Source organism: Anomalospiza imberbis, chromosome Z (assembly GCF_031753505.1).
Source record: "Anomalospiza imberbis isolate Cuckoo-Finch-1a 21T00152 chromosome Z, ASM3175350v1, whole genome shotgun sequence".
NCBI classification, from domain to species: Eukaryota; Metazoa; Chordata; class Aves; order Passeriformes; family Viduidae; genus Anomalospiza; species Anomalospiza imberbis.
The window spans coordinates 44,203,784-44,223,771 of record NC_089721.1 but is presented as its reverse complement, the minus strand read 5'-3'; the positions used below and the strand labels follow the sequence as shown (position 1 = coordinate 44,223,771).

At 39.0% G+C, this 19,988-nt stretch overlaps 1 protein-coding gene across 1 annotated transcript in view; it reads right to left on the bottom strand.

Moving 5' to 3' along the window:
* Window positions 1-19,988, bottom strand: part of KIAA0825 (KIAA0825 ortholog) — a 250,652-nt gene that overhangs the window by 28,010 nt on the left and 202,654 nt on the right. The window contains exon 19 of the mRNA XM_068175710.1: window positions 6,569-6,702. Within this exon, the coding sequence (XP_068031811.1) occupies window positions 6,579-6,702 (124 nt within the window). The 3' untranslated portion in view covers window positions 6,569-6,578. The remainder of the gene's footprint in view (window positions 1-6,568; window positions 6,703-19,988) is intronic.

Below are 19,988 nucleotides of genomic sequence, written 5' to 3'. Positions count from 1 at the left end.
TTATTGAATTCTTGGTTCTCTAAGACCCTATATCAAGTTTGAGACAGCATAGGCTTTACTGGTTAGTATTTAGATATTTGCAGATTGTGAAAACAGATGTGCTATGGATTTTCAAGGGTGAATTTAAAGTTCAGAGAAATTAAATAAAATAAAACCTGAGGCAAAATGCATTAGTTTAAGTAAAAAATACAACTCACTAGCAGCACAGCTGTCACTATCCCAGATAACAAAGGTAGCTTAGAACAATGCAAGAACATAGATTCATGTGTAACATTAGGAGGAGAAGTGTTCAAATCCTAAACCTGAAATTATTATCTGTGTAGGGCCCACACAGCTTTAGGTCTGTATAACAATGAAGAAGATTAAATATTTGTCCATGTATAATTGAGTGGCAGCAGTACTCACACTGTAAATTACAGCAATATTAATAAACTAGTAAGTTTGTCAAGGTTGCCAGTAAGGCAGTAGTGAGGTGGAAAAAAAAACCAGTCAAGCTGATCCATGAAGAACTATGTGACCCTATTTCTTTATGGAAACCAAATATTCAAAAGTTATTGACTTTTTACCTCAAAAACACAGATTATGGGACAAAATTATAAAACTGTTGGATATTAGGCAATCACAAATTTCTCAAAACTGCTTGTATAATCATATTCCATTCTCTAGTGAATTAATCTAGGGACAGAATATACATAACCATGTCATTAACAGGTATTGTAAAGAACATTCCTAGGTGCATTGCTAATCATTCATCAGGTGTTTTCTAATGCTTGTATTTACTGGGAGAGCTGAAATCATATTATTTTTCTAAAAGGTTTTCCTAAAAGGAAGAAGTTATGTACTGTTGCAGCAAACCTCCATCATCAATGAAGTTTAAACCTGTGTTTGGCATGGCAGGCAGGGTATTCTGTTTGACATAGTAACTGTAAAAAATCAAACCCGTTGAATACAGTCATGATTATGTGGTTTTTGCTTTATTTCCAGATAGAGTATGGAGGTAACTCAGGGCAGTGCAGACACTGAGGCTATTGTCAGTTGGAGCTTGGATCAATTTACTGCAGAAACTCTATAATCATGGTGGAGGCACTAGCCCTGGAGGGATTGAAAAGATGTGCATACGTGGCTTGGCAGTGCTGGGTTAATGGTTAGACTTGATGCTTTGAAAAGGAAAGACAGAACTGTCCTATTGTTACCCAGTGGGTTACTGCTGAATTAATGCATCAGGGAGAAAAGATAGTGAATGGGACACAAAGGTCTTGTTTTGTTGTGTCCTTTTTTGTGGTCTTTGTTTTCTGGGGTTTTTTGCGGTGTTTCACTTTTCTTCCCCCCGGTCCTGGGCAGCAGGGGTGTCCAGCTAGCGCGCTGCTTCTCGGCTGGACCGGGGCCACCGCATGCGTGCGGAGCTCTAGGGCTGAGCATCCACGTGGGTCTGCTGCACCATAGCCTCATGCTGAGGTGAGACAAAGGGCAAGAGAATGGCACACTCTGCTTACGTGGTGAGAACTCTTTATTCCCACATGGCTGCAGCGGTGGATAATGCAGCTGTTCTTAAGCCACCCGGGCAAAATGGCCCCAAAAAAAGGGGCACGTGGGGTTTTATAGGGTGTGGGCTGACAGGGGCAGAAGCCCCCCTTGCCCAATGGGGACAGACAAAGGGGGAGTGACGTGGACAACAGTAACCGATGGGAATACAACAGGGGTGTGTGCTGGATTCTGGGACAAATGGGAATGCAGGGGCAGGGTAACAGACACAGAACTCTCAGGAGTGGACAGGGTGGGTGGTTACAGGGCTGGCATGGTGATGCTCCAATGGTAAGTGACCCAGAGTGGACCACCGCGGGGGGAGCATGGGGGTACGCAGGGGTACCCAGAACCGGCTAACTAACATATATCAGAACCCCTAATCTGAACCCAAACCCAGGATGCAACAGTTTTTTCTTTGTTTGCTTTTTTGTGTTTTGGTTGTTTTTTGGTTTTCTTTTCAGTGTTACTGCTTAAAGATTACAAAGTGTATGAATTTAAAGGACAACAGCCCATTTGGAACAACTCCATGTATGGACATTCATATGTAAGAGTAAGTGAGAGGGTTTAATCTGGATTAGATTGTTTCATTTGCAAAATGTATTTTATTCCAAATAAGAGTTCCCCAGAAGAGGAGGTTTTTCAAAAATTTAAGTCAGTTTTACCTCATCAGCAGAAAATGTATAATGAGCAGACACTTTCTTCAGTATGAGATACTACTTTGTATCTTCTAAGACACGCTTGCAACCTACTAACAGCTGAAATTGTCATGGATATTAAGGTTTTCATCCAGCAGTGAAATTTGTACCAGCCATTGTTTCACCAGCTATGATTTCAGTGACTTCTTGTCAGTTTAGGAATAGTTGTCTATTAAATTTAGACATAAAGTCTTAATTCAGAGGAGCATTTTACTCATTAGTATTTGGTAATTGCCAGGTCTTCCTGAGATACTTGTTAGAGAATCATTTTCTTAAGGGAAAAAAAAGGTATTTGGATTTATTTTTACTTCTTTGCATGAGTCCTTAGATATTAGATTGTTTTTCTGTCAGCACTGTATCATTTCACTGGCTGCAATAATTACAGTCTGTTCTCAAGTGATGCTGCCAAAGAGGAATAATCCTCCATCATTTTACTGATGGATATTTCAAGGCCTTTAGCCCCACCCGCTCAAGACCTTGCATGCTTTTCTTGTGCTGCCTTCGTGGCAATGTCAGTTAGTTTAGTCTGCATTTCAAGTGTCGGAGTGCAAAGGTAGAGGATAAGGCAAGCTCCCCTTTACTCATTACACCTAGAATAGCTTTAGAGATTCTGCTTCTGTTCATAACACTGTTTACAATATGGAAAATTACTACAGAAAAGTGGATTTCCTCCAACAAGAACTTCCTCAAGATCTATCTAGTCACTTAGAAATCTCCCTCTTGCCATCAAGTTAATCTGTTGTTTCCTGTCTAATTTGGCAATGGATCTAATTCCTCTGTCTTTCAACCATTGCCTTGGGAGTGTGAGTAGTGTTTGTCACTAGAAATGATTGCACATATTTTTAGGGAGCTCCATAAAATAATAGTATATCAGCATATATTTGATGTTTGACTGTACATAAGACTCACTAATACGTTGTGAAGACCTTCCAGCTGAGAGGGAAATGGAGTATTTCTACCAGCAGAAGCTAATTGGAAGAAGCCAGCCTCATGTCTACCATGCACTGCTATGATGATGTAGAGGTGAATTAGAGAGCATCCATTTGCCATTGCACATTTTTCCTGAGCAAATAGTATAGATACACATCAAATTCCCTCTCCTAGAATAAAGCATGGGTGTCTGTCAAGACAGCAGTCGCTAGAAAAGAGGGCTGTGTTTAATTATTAAGCTGTTCCCAAAATATCTCTCTTTCTCCTCTCTTTTCTCCTCTCTTCATTATTATTAATGCAATTTTGACCTGCTTCTAATTTTATTAATTACCTTTCAAAAGATGAAAGATGTTAAGATTTGGAGCATTTTGAAGGGGACATTAAACAAACCTAATCAGAGATATTCCATGCCATGAAGTCTCCCATCGAAGTTGGTTTTGTAAAAGGAGCTAAGTATATTAAATTGCTAAATAATATTTAGGTGTGAACATTAATGATAATGTATAGTTAACCTAGTTTGTGTTATCTGATCCAATTAATTTCTATAAATACAATAACTTCCTTTTGAGCTAATTCAGTTGAGACAGTGAGGCCAGCTCATGCCCACTCAGAAAGGTCTGTTGTACACAACAGACTTTAGTTCTTATTTTTGACCAGCTTTTCATGAGGAATTAACACGATCAGATTGCAGTGGTCATGAAACTCTGGGAACACACTGTAGCAAATAAATCTGACTTCTGTTGCTTTCATTTATTTAGGCTGAACTTACATGTGAGATATTCCTGGATCAATAAGTAGTGTCAAAGAGCCAGGACATTGCATCATTCTTAAAAATTTATTTAATATTAAATGAATATTAGGATCAGCAGAACTTTTTAAAGAATATAGAACTATTGTTTTATGAAGAAAAGCCAAAGAAAGCTGCAGAATTACAGTTATAAAAGTATTCCTAATTTTACACACAAGCATCTTTAGAATACATCTACACAATGGAAAAAAGGTCAGCTCTTTCAATTTTCAATTAAAAGCAAGCAGTCTTGATAAATTAATGGCATGTTACTTAGCAATCTTAGTTGTACAATTCTTATTATTACTGTAATTTTATTGAATAAATAAGAATGTTGTAGAAGTGTATATTCAGCTTTAAGTAATATTGCCAAGATGATGTCTCTTTTATACCCTAAAGGTTATTTGGAATGGTTATATTGCCAGCAAGACCAAGCCCTGATATTTCTCAGTAAGGATTGTGGGTCAAGTACAATTTAAAATGCACATTTGCTTGCACTCCAATACCATAAAAGATGTACATATAGGTTTGGATAGGAAAAACATCCAAATAAAATACTGTGCAAAGGTTCAGGTTTTATGCTGTTATGTTCTTATACATGTTAGTCATTGGCCAGTCATAATTGGGATTCCCCAAGGCTCAGTACTGGAGACAATACTGCTTAATATCTTTATCAATTATTTCAGCCAGGGACTAGAGGGCGTCCTCAGTCAATTTATGGATGACACCAAATTAAGCAGGAGTGTTGACCTGTTAGAGAGTTGGAAGGCTTTACAACGGATCTGGATAAGCTGGATCACTGGGATGAGGCCAGTGGAATGAGGATCAACACCTGCCCTTGGGTCACAACAACCCAAGTCAATGCCACAGGTGTGGGGCACAGCACACAGACTGGAAAGCGGCACAGCAGAAAAGTTGCTGGTCAACAACCAGCTGAACATGAGTCAGAGTCTACCCAAATAGCTGAGAAGGCCAATGGTATCCTGGCCTTCATCCGAAATAGTGTGGCCAACAGGACCAGGGAAGTTACTGTATGGATATTCCCACTTAAGTGTAAGTGACGGGTTTTATTCTCAATTAGCTTATTCACTTGCAAAATTTATGCTCTTCAGAGTAGGTATTTCCCAGAAGGGGAGCATTTTCACAAGAAGTATTTCAATCAGTTTCACCACGTAGGCACTTTATGTGATTATACAAAAAGTTAACTATGTATAATAGATTGTGATAAAATAGGAGAGAATATTCTGAACTCCAGTTTCCATGTACACTAACACATTATTTGTAGGGCTTGGAATATGTGTGCCTCATTTGTCAAAATACCAAACCTGCTGTCATGGAAGATCCCTGTAGACATGTTTTAAACCTGAAGTCCACCACTAATCTTCAAAGGTGAAATACAAAGCAAAGATAAGTGGTTTTCACACTTCATCACTTCCTATACAATCTGAAATTACTACACTGGCAGCAGAGGAAAATGTCTACTTTATTTTTTAAATTATGTTTTTAGCATTTTCTAAGATACAGTGCCTCACAGCCCTTTTGTGTTGCAGTGTTGTAATCTTAGGCGATTTGTAAGATGCAATTGTCCACATTTTAATTTTAAATGGTCTGATGCTCCAGATAAAAAGAAAAGAGAGCAATTAAGAGGAGAAAAACACAAATAACTCTGCTCAGATTGCACCCTTAGCAAGATCCTGCCAGAGCCCTTCATCAGGCAGAAAAAGTAGTTCCATTGGACTTCTAAAGAAAAAAACTTACAGAAAAATTATGTATTATTTTTGTAGAGCTAAAGAGATACTAAGCAGACCTTCTGTATAAAAAAAGTTGATAGTTTTAACCAGTGTGTAAGAAAAATATTTAGTATTCAGAAAAATATATAATATTCAGAAAATTTTGAATATCAAACCAGGATTACTTTGAATAAGATATTTTACTATATTTATTTTTTAAAAAATTATTTTCTCAATTCACTTTTAAGATAATCCTGTTAGCACTGCCTGCAAATAATTCCTTTAAATAAAAAGATGCTTCTCAAAACTTCTAAAATTTCTCTGTGTTTTTTAAGCCATAAAATACAGTGGATGTTAAGTAAGGATTTGTGAAGGCAGTAATGCTGATGCATTTTTGATTTGGAATAATGGCCAAGCATACTCATCCTGGAGCAACTCAAAAAGAACTGTAGCTATATGGTCTATACCTTTTCCTTTTCATGTATTTTGGGTGATTTAATAAACAAGCACCAAAGAAGGGAAAAGGTCCTTGAGTGACATGAACTGGGGGCAGGCTGACTCTGACTCCAACGTGGTGGATGGAGATCAGAAACATTTGCTTAGCCTGGGTCTAAAATTGCATTATTTTTAGAGTGAGTCTTATATTTTTGAAACAATTTGTAGTTCGTCATTCAGGTTTATACCTCTGCAGTACTGAGATACAACTTCCTTGTTTTGTTTCCTGTACTGTTCCTTCCCTTATGCAGGTGTGAACAATTGCTTGCTGGGTAGGGTGACCAGACAATAACAAGGGAACACTCCTTAGTTTAGAACTCCTACTAAAGATATATATTTCTGAGCTTTCTAGTACTGTGAGTTATGACATTAAGTTAATCTTGTTGAATCCAGAAGAAAAGTGCTACCCGAAATCTGTCAAGGTAATTGTTCTTCTTTATCCTCTGAGATAGGAGTCCTTGATGTCAAATAAATATTTTTTAAGTGATCCACCATAATGTCCTCCTCATCTTCAAGATCTGCATCTTCTTTCATCTCCCACCTGAAAGAAAACACATTTTATTAATTCTTAGTGTGTTTTTAACTAGTCTTTAAACTAGTCATTAGAAGTCTTAATGTGTTTTAAAATAGTCTGTTTTAAACTAGTCTTTAGAACAAGTAAAAAAATACATATCTTGTTTATATCAATTCATTGCCCTCCCCCGCTGTGGTTTACACCAGTTGAGATTACTGAATCACGCAACATACAGCCCCCAAAAACCTTGCCACACAGAACTTGGCATGGGCCTGAGACAATTGACACAAATTGTCAAAGCTATTACGAAATTGTACTTATATTTACTGCAACAGTAATTTTTTTCCATTTTATGTGTCACACACACATTAGTAGAGGTGGAAATCTTGTAAAACTCGCAGAGAAAAAGTGGAAGAGCTAACACACATTTTGCAAGTTAAGCAGATGCTCTCAATACTCTCTGAGTTTGCAGTGAAATATCACCACATGAAGTCAAACCCAAATATTTAATGTGCGTTGTCATAATTCTCTGGCATTGACAGTACTATTTTACAAAGTACTATAAAACTGACTGACTCTTTTGCTTCTTTAACAATCAAGTATTATGATCTAACCAAAAATAGATGATATCAGATTCTTCCTTCCCCATGTGAATACTCATTTCTAGTTTAGGATTAAGAGCTAATGCCACTAAAACTGCAAAAGTGAAGGACTGTGAAGATTATTTTTTTTTAGTAGTAGTAGTCAAATATAAAATCTTAAAAGTCATGCAGTATTCTGTTAAAGAAAATCAGGATAATAAATGCAGCAAGAGTGCTGATATGTAGTCAGGTAAACTTTGTATCACTCCAATTATGCCTACACAATGGCCACTTCTTTTTACAAGTTCTGTGGATATTTAAGAGTTTGATATCCCTTTAATATTAATCTCATTCTGTTCTAAGTAGATAATAAAGTGTAGGCTCCCAGTTCAGACCACCTGAAGACAAAAGGTAAAACACCTATATTAAATCTAGTAATCACATTTTCAAGTATTAAAACTAATAGGTTATAAATGAGTCATAGAATGATGCAGAAAAGTAGATGTAAAAAATCAGCTTAACAAGGACTGATTTTAGGAAACTGTCAGGACTAATACTTTAGTCCTGTTCCCACTCTTCTTAGGTCCTCATTCATACTGTGAAAATCAGAAGCCATATACAAGTTTAGATTGGTGAACAAATCAAATATCATATAGAAAGGTGGAACGACTATATTTAATTCCTTATATTTGGAAGAAGAAAACAGCCATTATTTGCAATAGAGCATGGTGTACACTTTGTGTCTGTATCAAAGCTTACTAAAACCAGAAGGAGCAAGTGCTTTGTAGTAAAATCTCATTGTTAAAAACCAATTAGGAAAAATATATATGTTCAATGAACATATATAAATTAGCACATATACTTCACACCTTTACCTTAAAAACTGAATCTAACAACCCATGTTACTGCCTGAAGGAGTATCAGAACAAGCAAAGCATACTATGAAAAAAATTATAAGCACTGAATACCTATGATCAAGGTTTTGCAATAATTAGCTTACTATTACTCCACTTATATGTGACTGCTATAATACTTAACCTTATGTGTATATTAGCAGAAGGTACAATTAATTGCTCTGTCTGTCTGCTTCATTCACTGGTTTATGATATCAAATCTGAACCTTCAGTGCAGTCACTTTTGCAAGCATCCCCAGTGAATGGTGTTTAACAGCGTGACTGGTTTCCCCTTTTCCTTTTGGTAATGTATACCTTCTCTTCAAACCTAGGAAGAAGTTGTGCATGCCTTAATTTGAATTTATGGTCCTCAGCATTATTCAGAAACACTACTACATGAGCTGAACAAATTAAGTTTAATTAATTTGATTTGTTGCATATTTTTAACTAGAGGAGCTGTTTGCTTAGAAGGACTGTTGCCATTACAATAAGCCTTCGTGGGGTCCCCTGGCTAGCTCTGGACCCCAGCTTCACTGACAAGAACAAAGGTAAAAGACGTGAGGTGCTCTTCTTCTCGGGATGAACGTCCAACAGCTTTATTGTGGAACACCTCCAGGGAGTAAAGGGGCATCCTAGAGGAAAAAAGAGGTCAATGGTTTGTGGCCGGGGATTTTAAACCCAGGGGGCAGGGGGCAGAGGAGAGGGGCCATAGCCAATGGGATACAACTGATGGGTGGGGTGAGGGGAGGAAGTAACCTGGGGTAAGTCCACCACCACACAACCTTGGAGGAGGAGGGGTGTGCAGAACAAACCATGTGATACAAACAAACCACTTAGGGCAGTAGAAAAACTACTCAGTGCAAAATTCCAATCACCCAGTGCAAAATAATAACTAAATAAACTACTTAGTGCAATACAACAGACTGTCTGTACAGAGATAGGAGGTAGAGTGTAGTGTTAGGGGTGACCCAAAATCATGTGCGGCGTTTGCTCGTTATGACCTCAAGCTGTTAAAGCATCGGCTAGCACTTCTTTGTGAGGCCGAAGACACTACGTTTACGGGCACTCCAGGGTTGCGGAGTGTCCTGGCGTGGATAAGCAGCTTTGGTGGCTTCACGCTGAGAGGAAGCGAAGGGAAGAGACAAGGACACTTTGCCTGTGAAACTGAGAACTTTTATTCCCCCATGCGTGGTCTGAGCGAATGGCTCTCAGATCGGTGTAAGGTAAAATGGCCCCGTACAAAAGATTGCATCAGATTAAATAGGGGGTGGGCGGACAGGGTGGAAACTTGTCTTCCCCTATGGGGTTAAACTGAGGTATGGTTTCACAACCAATGGAGACATAACAGAGGTGGGTACAGCATTCTGGGACAAATAGAAATGCAAAGGTGGGGTGATTGACACAGAATTTTCATGAAGAAGCAAGGAGTGGTTACAAGGTTGACACCCCAACAGGGAGTGACAATCCCTGATTGACAGAACCATGTAGGGAGAAACCCTGGGAAGAGTGAGATGATTGACAGGTAACTGTGGATCTGTGTGGCGGGAAACCTTGGAGTAACAACCTGGATCAAACCACTGTGAGGGAAAGATAGGGGTACAAGGAACAAGCCTAACTAACATTAATAAAATCCCTGATTGAACCAACCCAACCTACAACAATCATGTACTTCATATCTTCTCTACATCAATCCATGCAAGGTAGTTTACTATCTCTTGAATTCCCAGAGTTGGAGACAGAACCTCTGTGTTTTACCCCGGTTCACAGAACAAGGAGGGGTGATGGGAACAAATATGTGAAGATCTCTGTTTTGTCCTTTCCAGACTCTTGAGAACATCAGAAAATGGGGCGCTCTGACAGGCTGCTAGCCACAGCTTTCTAGGAACTGATGAATAAAAAAGACAGACAGCAACCCTTGCCACAGTTGCTACAGCAACCACCACTTTTGGAGCCCGGGGAGATGTTTCTCTGGACTTTCTGCCACTGCTGCGCAGGACAGCTGCCTGTCACTGAGGGTTAGAGCCTCCCCACAAGTTTCCAGTTGCTGAGGGGGTTGGTCCTACTTCTGCTAAGATGTTTCTACTGGTGTTTCAACAGCACTGACTCCTTTAGGATAAAAATATGTTTTCTAGGTTTTGGGTTTTTTTTGCCATTCCCTCTGTTGTCTGGGGAAGAAAGCAATTTTGGAACCATGGATGCTCGTTTGGTGTGTTCTTGCGTTTGTGCCCTGTCTTGGCTGCATGGCCCAGAGAGTGGAATTGATACCATTTTGTCTGTGTTCCCTGGGACAATTCAGGGGACCTCCTCTGCATTTGTGGGTGAGAGTTTAAGTGCTTGCCTCTATATTTCTTGGTTATTGCTGTTTTCTTTTAGCAAACTGTTTTTTCTTTTTTCACATACCTCTTTGCATTTGTCTCTCCTCATTGGTAGAGGAGATAGGTTGAAAACTAAGGGAAGAGAAGTTATTGCAGAGTCTCTGCCCTGTAATATTGCCTTAAATTAATACATATTTGGCACCAAGCTAAAAGGGGGTCAAGAGAGGAAGTGAAAAAATAACAGATTTGACCAAATAATTTCTATATTGTGTACAGAACTTCCTGGTTACCACATTTCTTGGTCTGATCATGGCGCTGTGGCACCTAACCTTGTTTATGAGTCCCAGTATGTGGAAGAATCTGCCCGTGATAGTGCTGTTCTTCAGATCAGGGAGAGGAACCAACATACAGTTGATGTAGTTTGTGGTACCATACAGTTTATGGAATGATAACATTAAAGGCAATGAAGATAGTTTGGTAAATATATTCATTGTTTTTTGCCTGTCCTGATCTGGGTTGCTGTGTCTGGTGGTTTATTAATAATCACACACAGCCTGTGGGAGGAAGAGGAGAAAGCCTCTTTGCCTTTCACTTCCTTCTCCCCTTCAGGTCTGACACATCACTTCTTGAGAAAGCTGAATTCCCTCTGTATGCTATGGACATTGTGGGAGTTCAACTGGTTGGGATGGATAAGGAGCTAGCCTTCATCAAAAATGGAAGCATCAATTTAAGGCCTTGGGATGCGGGATATTAAGAAATGAAACATCTAGTTGGGTTATGGTGAGAAGCATGGAATCATGGGACTTATTAAGTTAACATTGTTATGCTATATTAGGAAATGTTTCTAGTTCTTGTTTCTGACTGGTTAGATACATTTCTATACCTGGTTATGTTTTTGGTTCCTCTGATGACTGGGTCTCTGCCCTCAGATATACTGTTGAATTCGCCCCATTTTCTTGTCTTTGAGGATCATCCCATACAGTGCACAGCTTTTGCTTCCTTTGTTATTTCTGCTCGTAATTAAAGTTCTTTATTTTTTTGATATCCTCATCATTCTCGTCCCTATTTCTTTTGCCACACAACTCCCAGCTGACCCAGTCCTGAGGTCGTGCGTGCCGGCATGACAGGACACCATATTCTCCTTGCTGGTTCTTCTCTGTCTCCTCTGTACAGTCTACAACACATTTGGAGTCAGGATGGAGATTTCTAGGGAGGTGTCTTGGAGTAATTTATGATGATAGTCTATTCCATGGTCCTCTGCTTTATGCCCAAAAATGGTTCCTGTATCTTTAAAGCCTAGGATTGGTAGTGTGTGGGACTGGGTGGGGGTGGGGGGAGCTTTGGGCTTTTGTTGGGCATTTTTGAAGCCTCGCTGCCTAGGCATTCCATAGCACTTTGCAGTCTGGGTTTGTTGGCCCTGGCAAAAAGGCTTTTCCCTCTTCTGGCTTGGAGAAGCTGCAGCAGCAGTCTTTCATCTGCCTTGAGGCAAACTGAACAGCTGCTGGTCCAAGACTGCAGGAGTGGGACTGGCTGGAGCAGGGCTGCCCCATTCCAGCCCCAAGCCTTGGGGAGCTCAGCCAGGGAGAAAAAGCACACCAAGAGGCTCCAGCCCAGCTGTTTGTCTGCTGTGGAGAAGGGGTCAATGCCAGAGAGCCACCAGGTTTTTGCCTACCTCTGGAACTTCTCCATCGTGTATCTACTACCCTCAGCATGAAAGCCTGCACTGTCTCATACCACCTGTCAGGGAGTTTAGTTGGGAAGTCTCCCACTGAACAAATACAAAACTCTGATGAGGTAGCAGAATAGTTGAAATAAAATTGCTGTGTCAGTTCCAGAAAGGTGCAACTTACTGTTCTGTGCTGAGCCCTAGTTAATGCTTACCTGCATGCTTCTTGTTACTATACAGCAGCAGCTACAACCAGAAGAAAAGGAGAGCAAAATGGCAGACACCACAGTCACTCAGGCTGCAGTTAAACAAGATGGGCAGCCTAAGCCAATAGCAGTTGCTCCCGTCCAAAGGAGGGGCCAAATAAGATCAAATCTAGTCGCCCAGTAAGATGACCATGGGGAGTTCTAGGGAGAACGTTCAAGAGGAATGTCCCTTCAACATGTCATGCCAACAATGCTACCTGGAGTAAGCAGATCACTCTGATCACACAGCAAGTTCAGATGGGGAATCCTAATAATTCTGGGATCTTGGAAAGTATCAGAAACTGGACTGAAGGTGAGCATTTTGGACTATCATCTGAAGAGGAAGAGGATTAGGTGGCACATGCTGAGGAGGCCTCACCATATAACCAGCCACCAGAAAGTGAGAGGCAACACACTCTCTTCACTGAGAGCTCCTGCCATATCGTAGGGACAAGTCAAAAATAGAAAGCTGCCATATTGGAGCCTAAGCAGCAAGTTGCAGGAACTACCAAAGGACAAAACAAGCCAGGATGCAGAACTGAAAACCCATCTGGCTTTGGATATTGCCGATTGAGAGAAGTGGCCAACACTACTTCTCTCAAGTAGTGTGAGAGATGGTAGCAAACACTCTGTAGGGGTGGCGGGAATGATGGGAAAAGGCCAACTGGAATTGAAGAAGGAAATTTAAGGCTGCAAAAATCTGGCCAGACATTGCTGACCACAGAAATTTGTCATGTGGATGCCTAGATGCCTATGAGTCAGGCTAATGAGGAGCATTGCAACAACAAATAACTGGACTGGGCTGCCAAAATTAAAGGTAGATCTGAACTGGCAATATGAGAGTTATTTCTAATTTGGTGGGCCCAGGTCATGAGGTGCCTCAGGTCATGAGGGAAGAGATGCAACATACTGATGGGTTTACAACTGAAGGATGGACTTAACCATGGGCACCATATCCCAGGTAATCCATGATTATGAAACATGCACTGCATCAAGCAGGCCAAGCAAGTAAAACCCATTAGTACAGGATACAATGGGCTAAATATAAATATGGAGAGGCCTGGCAGATAGATTATCATACTGCAGCAAACCTGACAAGGCTGGCCCTCTGTGCTCGCAATGGTAGAAGCAAGCACTAGATGGCTGGAGACCTGCCCTGTGCCTCACACCTCTCCTGTGGCAACATGGCACCCCAGAAAGAATTGAGTAAGACAATGGGGCTCACGTAAAAAAGAACGTCATGGACACCTAGGCTAGAGAACATCGTATTCAGTGGGTGCATCACATTCCCTATCACCCATGAGGCCCTGGGAAAGTCAAACAGCAATGGATTGTTAGAAACCATGCTGAATGCAATGGGTGGTAGAACCTTCAAACATTGGGATCTATGTTTACCAAAGACCACCTGGTTAGTTAACACTAGCGGCTCCACTAACCAAGCTAGCCCTGCCCAATCAGAATCCCTGCATATAGGAGATGAAGATGAAGTCCCTGTGGTGCATATGGTGCATGCTGGAATCAGTCCCATCTCAAGAAAAGGCAAATCCATCCATGAGATTGGTTTTGCTCAAGGACCTGGTTACACTTGGTGGCTAATACAGAAGGATGGGTAACATTGTGTACCTCAAGGGCACCTGATTTTGGTGAGAACCATCTTTAATGTTGAATTATATATGTAATATCGGTTGTTGAATGATACTGCCACCATACATCATAAAATATCCTCAGCAATGAATACAGACTGCTCAAGTTTTATTTAATGGAATAAAATAAACTCAACAAACATCTTGGGGGAACAGTCAGTAACCACTTAAATAATACCTGTATCACTATAGTTATTTGTATGTGTATATAGCTACAGTTGAAAGGTATGAACATCTGGATGTCATGTGCATATGCATGGTAGAGAATAATATCCTGGGTAAAAAGTTGGAGTTTTCAGTGCTGTTTATTATAAATACCATTCACATCAGCTGTAGGCATGGTTTCAGCAGAGATGAAGCCATGGTTGAAACAGGAAGGGGTCCATTTTGGTCTGGCTCATGAAAGTGCAGTGATCAGCACACCCTCCACTGTATGACCTATGGGTCTCTTCCCACCTCCAAGCCCTCCAGGACATTTCTGCATGACAAGTGGGCTAAGAAGAAGCAGAGGGACCGCTCCGGAATTCATGGTTCAAAAGTGATAGCTCCCAAAGTGACAGATCCAAAACTGCAGGCAGGAATGTCTGGGCCAGGAGTCTGCAGTTTTTGGTGCCCTGTGGGACAATTTCCCTCTCCTGCAGTGGGGCAGCAACCTGAGGCAGTAGCACTGACACTAACCTGTGGGAAATGCAAGCACAGAGAGCTTCCAAGGCCTCAAACATACCAGCTCAGAGATAAAGATGGATAGAGTGTTTGACCTAAGAACTTGGAGAAGGCTTGAAGGTTTAGAATAGAAAAGTGAAACAGACACAAAATAAGAATAAAGATTCGTGGTTTAAGCAGAAATATATTTTAAGCAAGTAGAAATATGCCTCATATAAGTGAATAAATGTTAAGCAAGACAGTAGAAAATTTTAAAGTCTAGCAATAGAACTAATTATAGAGTTGGTAAAAAATAGAAGATACAGCAATAAGTTTCTGTAGAGTTACATGATTGGATAAAAAGAGAGGCATTGAGGCAAATTGTGTAAAATGTAGCAATTAACAATTGGTTTATGACGATGCTAGCAAGCTTTGTGGAAGTAGCTGACTGGATAAGAAATTTATAAAAGACATTGTAACTAAAATTATAACGGCTTCTGATATACGTCTTCTGATGTGATGGTGTTGGATGTAACAACCTTACAGTCTTCCATGAGACTGATTTTGCAATAAACCATTTTTTCATCGCCTCATCAGTCAACCTCGTCTACTCTGTATCCTGAACACCAACTGAGTCTGGCTGAGCTGAAAGGGAGTCCAGCAGGTGGCAGGAAGTGGTAGCAAGTGGTAGGAGTGACATCCCAGACACGCCCCCTGCTGTCACACAAAGGGAACAGGAAAACTGGCACTGCAGGCCTGGACCTGCCCCAGACAACGCCAGCACATCCTATCTCCCACCAGAATCACACCATACCCCCCTGCATTCCTGGGTTTTTTTTCTTCCAGAGGGGAAGGTTTAGCCAGGAGAGCCTCTCTACCATCTTGTCTTTGTCCTCTGGGGCACATGAGCTGCCTGGGTGGCAGCCATCTTGGGTTTTTTTGTTCTCAGAGGAACCAGTTGACTCAGAACCTGTCTATCTAGTGATTTTTGTTGTTTTCTTTGTTCTTGCTGTTTTCTTTTAGTAAAATGTTGTTTTTTCATTTATATCTTTTTTGCATTTGTCTCTCCTTATCTGGAGACAGGAAGAAGGGAGGTAAATTTCAGAGTCTCTGCATCATAAAATTGTCTTAGACTAAGACAAGGACAACAACTGAAAATGCTAAATGAAGTACATTCAAAATAGTTATTGCTGGAGGTATCATACAGAAATCTAGCAGTCTTGGGTAATGGAAGTTTAAGAATAAATTAGCAGACTCTTTTTAAAGGTAGTGATTTCATACTTATTAGGATATTTCACTGAATCTTAAACAATAGCATTGGTAAAAATCTTCAATATCATCCAATTTAGATGTTCTTTGGCGTTCACATTATAAGAGGTTATCCTAATACATTTTCATGTCACCCAAAAATAATCTATTTTTAAGGCATTTAAGCAGATCCAATGAGGATAAGAATGTCTTCTGTGTATTCACATAACAGCATTCATGAATTAAAGATCTATGAAATGAACTTGACCAACATCTGGTCCCTTATTAATTGAGAAAATTTTTATGCTTTAAGTCTGGGAACAATATAATTTTTTAAAAAGACTACAGTACTGTAAGGAAGAAGGCTGTAACACATGTTTATTGTTCTAAATGGGATGGGAAACTAGCTGTTTGTGGTTAAATGGAAAAAGTCAATGCTTACTAGTAAAAATTTTGTCCAAAATAGATGTTTTTACTAGCATATCAAAACTATGTGACAATTGTTCCGGCAATAGTAATTGATACAAATCCAACTAGCCAGTAAAAGTAATGTGAATATGAATAAAATTACCATCAGGAACTACCTTCAAAATGCAAGGTTCATCAATTGAACAGCCAACTTGCACACTTCTGTTGTTTCAAATAATTAGTAACACAGCTCTTAGAAAAAAAATTTAAAATTCAGAGGTTGTGGATGCGGGTTGTGGAAACAGAATATAAGATGAAGCACACAGGACAAAAGGAGCGGGACGCGTTAGCACATGACCAGTGCAGACAGAGTTCAGCAAGCAGTAACTCAGGTAAAGGAAAGGTAGGGATATGTATATATGGTGAACTGTGGTGTTATTGGTTAAGCAAGAACAGCATGTTACCGTATTAGGCAATGTTTAAGGTCACTGGCTGATTGTAGTGTTAAGAGGTCCTATATAAATGCCATATTGGGCCCAGTAAATCAGCTTCTGATCATTAGTCAGACTCCCAAGTCGTCAATGCCTCTTGAATCCTGACAAGAGGTGGCATACGTTTTATTTCAGTCTAATATATCATGGAACATTAAATAAAATCAGCACTTAAAAAGGATATTGGAATTATTTGAACCAACCCGTTATATCACCACTTATATTTTGCTTAGAGTTCACTTAACCATAAAAAGATGAATTCAAGTGTCCAGAAACTCCAACTTTTAGTGTATTATTCATCTTTAAAAGAAAGCACGTTTAGAATAAAATGCCATCACCTTTGTAATCTTTAGGATAGCACAAAAAATTTTCAAGCCAATAATAACATGTGAATGTAGATAATTAAAAATAAATATATTTTCAGAATATGCTGAACTATCAAATAATGTAGGGGACAAACTGTGTGAACCTGATGTGAATCACTCAAACACTTTTCTCTATATACTGTTCCTTTCTGTGTTGCATGTGGCTAATCAAGGGGGAAAAAAAAGTAGTGTATTTTTCAGATAGATAAAGCAAAACACAGCAGCACAGGTATATATAGGAATCACTGAAGTTTTCTGCTGGTCAGCTTACACACTATATCATGAGGTCAGAATGGCTAGCACTGGGAGGGCTTCTGTTTCTCCTCATAAATAAGAATCAAGAGAGGAATTCTTGGCTTGCACATCCACAGGCTAACAGACTGCAAGGGAGAAGTATTCAGTAACCCAGAAAGATCGAGTAATTCCAGCTCAGGTTTCCTTAGCACTGCATCAATGTGCTCTCCTTGCTTATAAATAGCATGAATATATCCATTTATATAAATCACTATACATAACTATTTTTTGTAATGGGTTTCTTTCTCTCTATTGAATTGTAGAAAATAAAGAAGTTAAATCTGTTTGCAGAGATGCAGAGAAAAATTTTCAGTGTACCTGTAAAAAACATGCTGGGCAGTCCCCATTATTTACTTCTTTAGACTACCCCCGTAACATCTACTCCATGCATGAAGTTGCTTATCTGACTTTCTGAACGAAGAACACTGTATACTTGTGCAAATACATATATTTCAAATACATATGCATAAAACATACTTTTATATACCTATATATACACACATACACACTTATACCCATGCAAGAACAGAGCAATGATGCAGGCATTCAAGAGGGCTGATTTTATGGCAGAATTAGGTCAGTAACACTATGTCTAAGCTAAGTGCTTGGAGGTAAATATTCAAAGGATTACATCTTTTCAGTAATTTAAAATAACTTGGTAATTATGGATTGAATTTTATTATTTTGAGACTTTATATAATTTTTCAAGAATATCAAAGAAGGAAGTATGTTATGATCAGAGTGCCTAAGATAGTTTCATTCAGGAAATGCATACAACTTACCTCACTGTGATTACATTATAGGAATGCATCTACTAAAAATACCCTGCTCTTCACATGATAAACTACTTTTTCCCTCTCTTTACACCTCACCTTTTTATTTCAACTTACAAAGCCTTTCCATTATGGATGTTGAAAACCCATTGTAAATATTTTAAAGGATTAAACTTTCAAATATGGTTACTGTGGCATATGTATGTTCTGTATATACAAATACAAGATATATCTGCTTAGAAACTATATTTGATAATCTGACAGCATTGAGACTTAACAGTATAAAAAATTTATATTTTTTATACTGTTATTTTTTCAACAAGAAACTTTCTCCATTTTTTAAGGAGGGGCTACTACAATAGCATAAAAAGATTAATATTTTAAAAATGTAAGATTATTATGTCTGTAGTCTAATCCCCTTCTTAATGCATTGAAATTTTAACAAATACTAATTTTCTTGCTTTTAGAAGAATTTCAGTCAGTTCATAACTTGGAGAAAAAAAATGTGCTATGTAAGCAGGACGATTAGGGGAACCAGGAAGCTGACTTGTATTAGTAATAAATGGTTTCACTCAAGTTTAAGCAAATTTCTGGGCTGCTAAAACCTTGTCATTTCATGCCCATTATCAAGAAAAAATACTGCTGTTTGGCCTGCAGCCAGAACACCCCAGATTTTTTGAGGACCAAACAAGCCTGGTAATTTAACAGATGCTTCTTATTTTATTTTCAAAAATTGGTGCCTGTTTGCATAACCCTGTCTTGCTCTTTCTGAAGATTCACAGGGTCAGACTGAAAATGCAACAACCAATTGAAGCAGAGATATCATCGCAAAGAAGAGCAAAATAATCTGTAGATAAAAATCTACAGAGCCCAACAAATAAATTTCAGACTAGCATATAAAAAAACAGAGAGGAGATGGAGATAAATAAACAGATGGAGATAAACAGGATCTCTGTCCACAGTAGGCTTCACTATTGGTCATTCAGGGCTTTCACTGCTGAACTGCAATTCTTCCAAGAAAGATTTTGTTTCCATTAGGAACTGAAATACTAGCAATTTCCCCCAGTTCAATCCAAGAAAGACAATATTGCCTGCATCAGTGTAACTAAAATTTACATCCAGAAACAAGAAAGCCGCAAAAGCTAAGAAGAGGAAGGTGGATGAAATGATAACTGACAGTTTTGGAAACTCACGCAGACTTGACACCTTACAACCAAGTGTAAAAGGAGAGCACTAGAAGAAATAGCACTCCTGAATGAATTGGCTAACACCTTTACTTTCTCTGCTTAGTCAAAAGACACTCTTTAAATGGCTATTAACTGGAAGAAAAAAGTAAAAAGTAAATTTCATTTGGTTTTAACCCACTACAAAGACTGGTGACTTTACAGAACAGCATGCTGAGCTCTGGAATGGAAAAGTGAACTTATGGAAAGCATCTATAGAAAGTTAACTTAATAATGCTGTGTATAAAATACATTTTAAAATCATGCTGATTAATTTATTCAAAATGTATACACATGGAAATCTTTCAACTGTAAACAGTTTTTACTATATTTCAAGGTACTTTATTTAGAGCAGTTTCTAAATATGGGAATGATTAAACAGAAATATGATACAGTGAAATAATGTCTCTCACATATCTTAACATATCTCATATTTACTGTCATTTTTTCCTTCATTCTTCAGAAAGTTAAAAACTACAGTTTTGCTTTAAAAATTATAATCTTGTTTAAAAAATCATAAGGCTCT